Source organism: Taudactylus pleione, unplaced genomic scaffold (assembly GCF_031769625.1).
Source record: "Taudactylus pleione unplaced genomic scaffold, aTauple2 ptg000522l, whole genome shotgun sequence".
Lineage (NCBI taxonomy): Eukaryota > Metazoa > Chordata > Amphibia > Anura > Myobatrachidae > Taudactylus > Taudactylus pleione.
The window spans coordinates 2,212,233-2,224,348 of NW_028284924.1; the positions used below are offsets into that span (position 1 = coordinate 2,212,233).

Below are 12,116 nucleotides of genomic sequence, written 5' to 3' on the forward strand. Positions count from 1 at the left end.
AGCCAGCTGAGAATGAGGCATGTATTGTATACTAGCCAGCTGAAAACTGAGAATGAGGCAGGTATTGTACACTAGCCATCTGAGAATGAGGCATGTATTGTACACTAGCCAGCTTGTAGTGAGGCATGTATTGTTCACTAGCCAGCTGAGAATGAGGTATATATGGTACACTAGCCAGCTGAGAATGAGGTATGTATTGTACACTAGCCAGCTAAGAATGAGGTATGTGTTGTACAGTAGACAGCTGAGAATGAGGTGTGTATTGTACACTAGCCAGCTGAGAATGAGGTATGTGTTGTACACTAGCCACCTGAGAACGAGGCATGTGTTGTGCCCTAGCCATCTGCGAATGAGGTATGTATTGTACACTAGCCAGCTAAGAATGAGGTATGTGTTGTACACTAACCAGCTGAGAATGAAGTAAGTATTGTACACTAGCCAGCTGAGAATGAGGTATGTGTTGTACACTAGCCAGCTGAGAATGAGTTATGTATTGTACACTAGCCAGCTGAGAATGAGGTGTGTATTGTACACTAGCCAGCTGAGAATGAGATATGTGTTGTGCACTAGTCAGCTGAGAATGAGGCATGTGTTGTGCACTAGCCAGCTGAGAATGAGGCATGTGTTGTGCACTAGCCAGCTGAGAATGAGGCATGTGTTGTGCACTAGCCAGCTGTGAATGAGGCATGTATTGTACACTAGCCAGCTGAGAATGAAGTGTGTATTGTACACTAGCCAGCTGAGAATGAGATATGTGTTGTGCACTAGTCAGCTGAGAATGAGGCATGTATTGTTCACTAGCCAGCTGAGAATGAGGTATGTATTCTACACTTGCCAGCTGAGAATGAGGCATGTATTGTATACTATCCAGCTGAAAACTGAGAATGAGGCAGGTATTGTACACTAGCCATCTGAGAATGAGGCATGTATTGTACACTAGCCAGCTTGTAGTGAGGCATGTATTGTTCACTAGCCAGCTGAGAATGAGGTATATATGGTACACTAGCCACCTGAGAACGAGGCATGTGTTGTGCCCTAGCCATCTGCGAATGAGGTATGTATTGTACACTAGCCAGCTAAGAATGAGGTATGTGTTGTACACTAACCAGCTGAGAATGAAGTAAGTATTGTACACTAGCCAGCTGAGAATGAGGTATGTGTTGTACACTAGCCAGCTAAGAATGAGTTATGTATTGTACACTAGCCAGCTGAGAATGAGGTGTGTATTGTACACTAGCCAGCTGAGAATGAGATACGTGTTGTGCACTAGTCAGCTGAGAATGAGGCATGTGTTGTGCACTAGCCAGCTGAGAATGAGGCATGTGTTGTGCACTAGCCAGCTGAGAATGAGGCATGTGTTGTGCACTAGCCAGCTGAGAATGAGGCATGTATTGTACACTAGCCAGCTGAGAATGAAGTGTGTATTGTACACTAGCCAGCTGAGAATGAGATATGTGTTGTGCACTAGTCAGCTGAGAATGAGGCATGTGTTGTGCACTAGCCAGCTGAGAATGAGGCATGTGTTGTGCACTAGCCAGCTGAGAATGAGGCATGTGTTGTACACTAGCCCGCTGAGAATGAGGTATCTTATGTACACTAGCCAGCTAAGAATGAGGTATGTGTTGTACAGTAGACAGCTGAGAATGAGGTGTGTATTGTACACTAGCCAGCTGAGAATGAGGTGTGTATTGTACACTAGCCAGCTGGTAATGAGGCATGTATTGTACACTTGCCAGCTGAGAATGAGGCTTGTATTGTACACTAGCCAGCTGAGAATGAGGTATGTATTGTACACTAGCCAGCTTGTAGTGAGGCATGTATTGTTCACTAGCCAGCTGAGAATGAGGCATGTATTGTACACTAGCCAGCTGAGAATGAGGCATGTATTGTACACTAGCCAGCTGAGAATGAGGTATGTGTTGTACACTAGCCACCTGAGAATGAGGTATGTATTGTACACTATCCAGCTGAGAATGAGGTATGTATTGTACATTAACCAGCTGAGAATGAGGCATGTATTGTATACTAGCCAGCTGAAAACTGAGAATGAGGCAGGTATTGTACACTAACCATCTGAGAATGAGGTATCTTATGTACACTAGCCAGCTAAGAATGAGGTATGTGTTGTACAGTAGACAGCTGAGAATGAGGTGTGTATTGTACACTAGCCAGCTGAGAATGAGGTATGTATTGTACACTAGCCAGCTGGTAATGAGGCATGTATTGTACACTTGCCAGCTGAGAATGAGGCTTGTATTGTACACTAGCCAGCTGAAAATGAGGTATGTATTGTACACTAGCCAGCTTGTAGTGAGGCATGTATTGTTCACTAGCCAGCAGAGAATGAGGCATGTATTGTACACTAGCCAGCTGAGAATGAGGTATGTGTTGTACACTAGCCACCTGAGAATGAGGTATGTATTGTACACTATCCAGCTGAGAATGAGGCATGTATTGTTCACTAGCCAGCTGAGAATGAGGTATGTATTGTACATTAACCAGCTGAGAATGAGGCATGTATTGTATACTAGCCAGCTGAAAACTGAGAATGAGGCATGTATTGTACACTAGCCAGCTTGTAGTGAGGCATGTATTGTTCACTAGCCAGCTGAGAATGAGGTATATATGGTACACTAGCCAGCTGAGAATGAGGTATGTATTGTACACTAGCCAGCTAAGAATGAGCTATGTGTTGTACAGTAGACAGCTGACAATGAGGTGTGTATTGTACACTAGCCAGCTGAGAATGAGGTATGTGTTGTACACTAGCCACCTGAGAACGAGGCATGTGTTGTGCCCTGGCCATCTGCGAATGAGGTATGTATTGTACACTAGCCAGCTAAGAATGAGGTTTGTGTTGTACACTAACCAGCTGAGAATGAAGTAAGTATTGTACACTAGCCAGCTGAGAATGAGGTATGTGTTGTACACTAGCCAGCTAAGAATGAGATATGTATTGTACACTAGCCAGCTGAGAATGAGGTGTGTATTGTACACTAGCCAGCTGAGAATGAGATATGTGTTGTGCACTAGTCAGCTGAGAATGAGGCATGTGTTGTGCACTAGCCAGCTGAGAATGAGGCATGTGTTGTGCACTAGCCAGCTGAGAATGAGGAATGTTATGTACACTAGCCAGCTAAGAATGAGGTATGTGTTGTACAGTAGACAGCTGAGAATGAGGTGTGTATTGTACACTAGCCAGCTGAGAATGAGGTATGTATTGTTCACTAGCCAGCTGAGAATGAGGTATGTATTGTACACTAGCCAGCTGGTAATGAGGCATGTATTGTACACTTGCCAGCTGAGAATGAGGCATGTATTGTACACTAGCCAGCTTAGAATGAGGTATGTATTGTACACTAGCCAGCTAAGAATGAGGTATGTGTTGTACAGTAGACAGCTGAGAATGAGGTGTGTATTGTACACTAGCCAGCTGAGAATGAGGTATGTGTTGTACACTAGCCAGCTAAGAATGAGGTGTGTATTGTACACTAGCCAGCTGAGAATGAGGTATGTATTGTACACTAGCCAGCTAAGAATGAGGTGTGTATTGTACACTAGCCAGCTGAGAATGAGGTATGTGTTGTACACTAGCCAGCTGAGAATGAGGTATGTATTGTACACTATCCAGCTGAGAATGAAGTGTGTATTGTACACTAGCCAGCTGAGAATGAGGTATGTATTGTACACTAGCCAGCTGGTAATGAGGCATGTATTGTACACTAGGCAGCTGAGAATGAAGTATGTATTGTACACTAGCCAGCTGAGAATGAGGTATGTGTTGTACACTAGCCAGCTGAGAATGAGTTATGTATTGTACACTAGCCAGCTAAGAATGAGTTATGTATTGTGCACTAGCCAGCTGGTAATGAGGTATGTATTGTGCACTAGTCAGCTGAGAATGAGGCATGTGTTGTGCACTAGCCAGCTGAGAATGAAGTGTGTGTATTGTACACTAGTCAGCTAAGAATGAGGTATGTGTTGTACTCTAGCCAGCTAAGAATGAGGTATGTGTTGTACAGTAGACAGCTGAGAATGAAGTGTGTGTATTGTACACTAGCCAGGTAAGAATGAGGTAGATGTTGTACACTAGCTAGCTAAGAATGAGGTATGTATTGTACACTAGCCAGCTTAGAATGCGGAATGTATTGTACACTAGCCAGCTGAGAATGAGATATGTATTGTACACTAGCCAGCTGAGAGAGAGGTATGTGTTGTGCACTAGCCAGCTGAGAATGAGGCATGTATTGTACACTAGCCAGCTGGTATGTATTGTAGAGCAGGTCATCTCTAAATGTTAGTACCCCATAATTTGTTAACCCCTTCCCCAGAGAACTTGGCCTGCCGCTGAATAAGCTGGGTTCATGCACATGGAAGGTGGTAAAATCGGATGTTTTGCATCCATTTTACCATGTGGTTTGGCTTAAACTCCTCGCAGCTTGAAGGTTTGCAATCTGCAACACATAGGATGCAATTTTAGTTTTTAGCGTATAAACAACTGCTGAGTAAATCTCCCCCTGTGACTGCCTTATGTTCGTCTGACACCCCTTCGATTGTCAGGCTTTGCTAGACATCCAGTTATTTAGCTCTACCTACTAATAAACACACTTTAATCATATATTACTATTACTCCGTAATCTCTAAACGCTATACTCTAGAATAAAGTTATTTAAAGCAAATGTATTATGAATACAAAACGGAACTCTCCCAGGATTAGTCAGAAGCTCTAGGGGCTGATGCTGGGAAGAATGCACGCCCAATTGTGCAGCGTACCTTGCGTAAATTTGCACTGTGTAGGCTCAGAGAACGGGCACTCACAAGTACAAGGATACAGAGTCATACGCACGCTACACTTACCACCGGAGTGGCGAACAAGGGTTTGAACGGTGCATAAGCGTATAGACTCCTGTTAATAGGCAAACATTTTGCACCTATTACCAGGAAGATCCAAGTCCACTGCGAGGATGATGACTTGTATCAAATCAAATGCATATGCTGTCCACACGGAGGTGGACACACCATGAGATACGTGCAGCTCTACACAGATGTGAGAAGAAGCAAATTTTCTGTGCTCATTAGAGTAATGTATGCCTAATATGCCTAATAAACTACCAGCTCTGCATCAGCCCCACATTGTCTCTGTGCATCATGTCATTGCACAAGTAAATTTTTTTATTTTTACGCTAAGATCAGTGGCGGCACCATAGGTGGAAATTCCAAAATTCAAATAGGGGAGACCCCACCAACTGCCACCCTGGTTTCTGGTCAGAGTACAAATACTCTACAGTCGGGGAAGTCTTAAGGGGGAAGGTGCCCGTGAGCAGTGTCCGAGTTGACCCCCCCCTCGTGCAGGCGCATTCGTGCATGGTAGACATGGCACTGTGCCAGAGTCTGCCATGATTGCACATACCTCCGGGAGAATGATTTCTCTATTGCGTGTGTGTATATCTCTGGGAAAATGGCACCAGCGCTGGAGGTTTCTTCTGAATCGCCCGCACAGAGTAAATATATTGAATTGGTAAAGGGTGTGCGATAAAGGGCCCATGTACACTGCACAATGCACACCCTGTACACCACTGCCTGCAGCAGAGGTTCCCAAACATGGTCCTCAAGGCTCCCCAACAGTTCAGGTTTTAGAGATATCCATGGTTGTGCACAGGTAACTTAATTAGTACCTCAGTGAATTTGATTTAACCACCTGTGCTCAACCATGGATATCTCTAATACCTGAACTGTTGGGGAGCCTTGAGGACCGCGTTTGGGAACCTCTGGCCTACAGTGATACATTACAAATGGCACCTAATTTAGGAGGCTGCGATGATAATTCAGGAGGAGAATTTGGAGACATTTATTATATGATATTTTAGTTTTCTTAAATAACGTTATTATGTAGTACAGAATTTAAAAGCTATAGTTCTATTTTCATGTGTTACGTTATTAATTATAACAGATATTATGCACGTGGTCTATAACTTACCTGTACAATTTAGTCCATTCCCTTGAAATCCAGTCTTACACTTGCACCAGTAACTGCCCATTGTATTGAGACAGTCAGCCAGGACGTGACAGTTGTGGACGTTGGTAGCACATTCATCGATATCTATGAGATCAGAGATGAACAAGTCATTAGGTGATATTGCAGACAACTTTACCCAACTCTTTTACAGTGGTTCTCTGCACTTTATTTCTGTCTTAAGCAGCTTCTGTTCCTCAGCTGTTGTTCAACTGTATAAGGTCTATATATCAAGACCCCTCTTAAAGGAAGATTTTCTATCAAGGCTCGTTGTAGTGATAGAAACTCTTCACACGGGAAATTTCTAAAAGGTCACCAGGGCAACCAACCAAAGCTCAGCTTACTGGCCTGCGGCAGTATAAGTTATATTACCATTTGCCATTCCAGTCATTTGCCAATCAGCACATGCGTAAGCCTGCCTCCCCCCTCTCACATACACAGCGCACTGGGCCTGGAATCCCGGGGCTTCAAGCCTTGAGGTGGTGTTAGCTATTCCGGAACAGCAGCGGAACTTGCACCACAAACATCTATGATAAATAGGCTTCCCCATGCAAAGCATTGTAGGAGGTCCCCAGTAAAGACTACTCCCAGTTATAGCAGGTGATACTGTAGTTACCACCAGTAACTGGCTTAATAAGTAGAAGACCTAAATATAAAGTTTATGTGCATTTGATAAATAAACCTGCAAGAATGAACATGACCTGCCAGACTCTAGAACTTCTATAGCCATAGCAAGTGAAGAAACACCGGCTGTTTACATCTATACTAAATGTTTTATTAGTGTTGCAGAGCATGCAAATTTTTTTTTAGGCATGAAACATGCAGGGAAAGATTGTGGGATAATCATTACCAATTCAGGTAAATTTCATAAAATGGAGGACAGAAAAATACACATAGAACATATTGGCCTTATTGTACTACTTGATGTGAACTTTGGTTGTGTTGTATAGAAAAATTAGTCCTATGCAGAAAATCTCTCATTTTTGTGTGTAAAAACTTCATAGCATGGAGGAATAATGAGCAAGTTCTAGAAGAAAGTAGACTACCACAAAGAGAAACTACACAGTGATAACTTCAAAATACAGCGCCACCTGCTGTCCCTCCAGTATAGCTTCCCAAGCAATTCTCAGCCTGTAGCTGCTGACATTCTAAAATTAGAATACAGAATATCTAATGACTGTAAAAAAAATTAAACTGTGCATAAAACTCTATTCAGTATTGGTCTTTGCCCTATGGACATTTTTCTTTACTGAATAGCAAACAAATCAAGGCTGATTCACAATTCAATTTTCCATTCACAAATCTGTGAGATTTCTATGAATTTCACATCCAGACAATTCAATTTACTCATCTCTATTTATGAAATAATGCAGCCCAACCATGTCAAACACTATTGTTTAACCCTGGTCCAAATCCTTCTACATAATAGGCAAAATAATAATATAATATAGAGGATGATGGTCAAAAACTGTCAAATAATTGCTCCGGAGAGTAGTCCAATCCATATTACAGAATATTATAGAATGAAAATGCATATATATTATCAGCTATAAGCTGTAAACTCATGAGCAATGTGATTTTGTTCTGAGTCAATTATTTCATATTGAACCAATAAAAGCATAATACATACAGAAGGTATAGGCCTGGACCAAGCTGGTAAAAAGAGCAAAATCACTGATAATTTCTATTTGTGCAAAAGCATCTAATTGTCCTGATTCAGAGACGGACGGTAATGCAATCGCAGCTGCACACTCTCACGGATCGCAGTTGCTAAAATATGCTAATGCCTTCCAACGCACAGCCCAGCATAGGGACGCCCACTGCTGCCTTCTCATATCCGTACAATGACGTGCAACAGCGTACATATTGGTACCATCGACAGAGCCGTAGAGAGCGCCGCTGGGCCCAGGTAAAGAGGGGGAGTGGCCTAATCACGGGAGGTGTGGCCACGCCCCCTTGAGAAGAGAAAAATAAAGCAACACTTTTGCAGCGCTGCACGCTGGGGAGGGGGCGCTGTGAGCGAGGGAAAGAGGAGGGAGGGGGGGCGGCCCGGGTAAATTGTACCCGCTCCCCCCCCCTCTCGGCGCCCCTGACCATCGATGCACATCGGGCAGTCACACAGCATGTAAGTCAAGTCTGATCAGCCGCAAACACTGAGTCTCCCCTGGCACCCAGAGACCTCTCATGCTGTGCCGGAAATCGCAATGGCTAATTTATGCACGCCCACAAAACAGCGTTTAAAAGGTCAGACACACCTGCGTTTTTCTAACCACCCCCCTGTTACCACCCCCAAATGCTGACTACCTGTCAATCACTTTGCGAGTGGGTCCTCTGTGCTTTTGTAATCGCAATGCAATCGCTGCGTGTTCGCATTACAGCGTTCACGCATTAGCAAACAATCGCTCGATCCTGCGTAAAATCACCATTGCGTCCATCTATGAATCAGGCCCTCTTTCAGGCCTCTGCCCCCATGGTTCTCTAAACTTATTATCTTTGCCCCTGACCCATTGAGGAAGATCATAACAAATTATAACATTATTCAAAATCCAGTACACCCTCTTAGGTAAACTCACTCCCCCAAGAGATCGATATCGCCCACTTTGGTAAGCATTGACTTAATGCTGTCCAAGGGGCAGACTCACATTGTCATCGTGGTGCTACCCCTGGAAAACCAAGCTGAGGCTACTCTTGTGAGATTACAGGTGGTGCTGACAATGCAAATGGTCCATTTGAATGTTTTAATACATTGGAAAAAAAAAATGCTCACCTCAGAATGCAATTCACCATAAAAGGGCATCTGTAAGGTTTCAAAAAGCACATAAACAACAACTTGTGATTTCCAGGTTCTCCAGAATACTCGTAAAAAGTAGCAGTAAATAGTAGGAAACACCCCCTAGTTGTGTATGCTCCACCATGTAATCTAATTTAAATGATCTTCTCCCTCAAAACAAACTATTGTAGTGGCGTGGGTAGGTGTAGGAAGAAGAGCTCACGCTTCCCGCCCACACAGATCCCATATGATCTGCCGAGATCGTCCAGTCAGAAGAAGACAAAGCTTCACACCTCACAGAGGGGTCTATTTACTAAGCAGTGTTAGGAGACAGAGTGAAAAGTTATAAGAAAGTGATAAGGTGCCAGCCAATCAGCTCCCAACTGTCATCTCACAGCCTGTGTTTGAAAAATGACAGTTGGCAGCTGATTGGCTGGCACCTTATCACAGACTTATCACTTTTCACTCTGTCTCCTAACACTGCTTAGTAAATAGACCCCAGAATCATGGTTTCACCTTAGTAACATGTCGTGCTATATCAGCACAATAGAATCCAGTGCGTTTTAATTGATCGCATTTCATTTACTATATGTCTTACCTGAACACTGAGAGCTGTTAAGCTTGAAACCTGGCTTGCAGATGCACATATAGGACCCCGGGGTGTTAACGCACAGCGTTGTGTTGTCTTTGCATACATCATTTTGGCATTCATCAACGTCTGTACAAACGACACCATCGCCCTGAAATCCAAAATCACATACGCACTTGTAGCTGCTGCCTGTGCTATGGCAGAGAGCTTTTGGGTGGCATGATGGCTTACAGGCGGAACTTGGGGGACCACAGCTGCCGTTGAGCGCCAGAGTTCCATTTAAGCAGGAGCAAACATAGGAGCCAACAGAGTTGATGCAGACCGTGTCTTTCATACACGTGCCATTGCTTGACATACATTCATTTAGGTCTTCGCATAGAAAGCCGTCTCCGACAAATCCGTGCCAACACTGGCATGCAAAACTACCTGGAAAATTGGAGCAAATTGCATTCTGGTGGCAAGTAAATGTGTTCTTGCACTCATCGATATCAGTACAGTTGAACCCATTTCCTTCAAACCCTTTACTACAGCTGCAATCGAATGAACCAAACGTGTTGGCACAGGTTGCCCGTAAGTGGCAGGGGTCTCTCAGACATTCGTTGATGTCATTGCAGCTAAGCCCATTGTTATTTGTGAAGCCAGATTTGCATTCACAATAGAAAGATCCAAAGGTGTTGAAGCACTGTGCGTTTAGCTGGCAGGCTCCGCTCACAGTCTTGCATTCATCAACATCTTGGCATGAGGTGTTGTTTATAGCTTGAAAGCCAGTGGCACACTGGCACCGGTATGAGCCGGGTGCGTTCAGGCACACAGCCCCATACAGGCAGTTCCCATTATTAGCAGCACATTCGTCGATATCCTGACACTGTTTCACTCCATCGCCGAGGTACCCACTTAAGCAGGTGCATGAGAAGGACCCGGGTAGATTGGTGCATACCCCGTTGCCATGGCAGCCCCCATTGTTCTGTGCACACTCGTTGATATCTGTACACGTCAAGCCATCTCCTGCAAAGCCCGGTTTGCACGAACACTTGAAACTCCCAGGATCATTCTGGCAGGTGGCATTCGGGCTGCATAGTCCAATTTTGCACTCGTCAATATCAACGCATTTGCTCTGATTAAGGGTGAAGCCTGTGGCACACTGACACCGGTATGAGCCTTCCATATTCTGACATGTTGAATCTACTGGACAGATGTTATCTTGTTGGCACTCATTTATATCCGAGCAGACAAATCCATTTCCGGAGAACCCGGTCTTGCACGCGCAGTTGTAACTACCCAGAAAATTGAAGCAGTTGGCTTGTGAGTGGCATTTGTTATCTGTCAGACATTCGTTAATGTCTACACAAGTCAGGCCATTCCCATTGAAACCGTCCTTACAGGTGCAAGTGTAAGACCCAGCGGAGTTGGTACACGTGGAGAATGGGCTGCATATATTGTTGGCACATTCATCAATGTCCACACACTTATTGTCTGTATTCTGGTAGCCGGATGAGCACGTGCATTGGTATGATCCTGGCAGGTTTTTGCACCCATTGAATCCAAAGGCACGAGAGCAAAGGCCCGGGCTGTCAGAGCACTCGTCTATGTCCAGGCATAGGTAGTTACCATTGCCTTTAAACCCAGGATTGCACGTGCAGACATAAGAGCCGGGATTATTGGCGCAGGTGGCATTCCAGTGGCACAAATTAGCTTTTTTACACTCATCAACATCTGAACAAGTGACTCCGCTTCCTGTGTATCCTGTCCGGCACTGACAGGTCCTATCTCCGGGGGTGTTAGTGCAAAGGGCATCAGCGTGGCACCCACCGTTAGCGGTGGCACATTCATTTATGTCAGTGCAGTTAAAGCCATTCCCGGTGTAGCCAGATTTGCACAGGCACAAGTAGCTTCCTACGGTGTCCACACACGTGGCTTGTTGGTGGCACTTGTGCAGGGAAGTGGAGCATTCATTAATGTTGGCACATGTTTCTCCATTGCCCGAGTATCCCGTTTTGCAGACACAGAAGGAGTCTCCAGTGATGGTGCTCATGCACTCCGCATCTGTATGGCACAGGAGACCTTTGGAGGCGCACAAGTCATTTGCTAAAATAAAAAAAAAATTAGCAATGTTTTAAATCATTTATTTAGTTAGGTATATATATACATATATTATATATATATATATATATATATAAATATATATACATACAGGTATACACGTGTACATCTGCAAATATTGTATTATAGACAATGACATATATATGTGTGTGTTTGTATGTGTAATCAATAACCAGATGCAGCGACATTTGAAAGATTATAGGGGTGATGCATGAAACCTATGAGCTTCTAGCTATCATTTATCTAGCATAGTCTATAAAATGACTGTTTGAAGTTGATGGTTTGGAATGGGTATGTAATACTGCCGGACAGGGGCTGGCTGGCAACTTTTAGCCTGGGGGGCAATGCATGCAGGCGGCCCTGGCAAAGGAGTAGCGTGTAGCCAGGGTGCCCGAAGAACGTGCGTGCTACGGCGCCGCCCCCCCTCAAGTGTTCCAGGGAGGAGGCGGGTCCATGTGGGATTAATGTAAGGTAAAAATAAAGATTAGGGGCAGCCCCCTGTCGTAGTGCCCATATGCAGTGCCCCGTGTGTCACAGGAGAGAACACCCTTATGCAGGCCTCCAGTAGTGCCCCCAGTAGTGATTCCCCCCTATGCAGTGCCCCTTGTGCCCCCAGTAGTAAGCCCCTTATATAGTGCCCCCAG

The 12,116-nt window shown here is 44.4% G+C and overlaps 1 protein-coding gene across 1 annotated transcript in view; it reads right to left on the bottom strand.

Moving 5' to 3' along the window:
* The window catches only part of LOC148501281 (uncharacterized), a 161,408-nt gene that overhangs the window by 103,962 nt on the left and 45,330 nt on the right, over positions 1-12,116 (bottom strand). Inside the window, exons 6-7 of the mRNA XM_088450737.1 lie at positions 9,382-11,457; positions 5,978-6,100 (exon numbers count right to left, since the gene is read on the bottom strand). Coding sequence (XP_088306863.1) covers positions 5,978-6,100; positions 9,382-11,457 — 2,199 coding nt within the window. The remainder of the gene's footprint in view (positions 1-5,977; positions 6,101-9,381; positions 11,458-12,116) is intronic.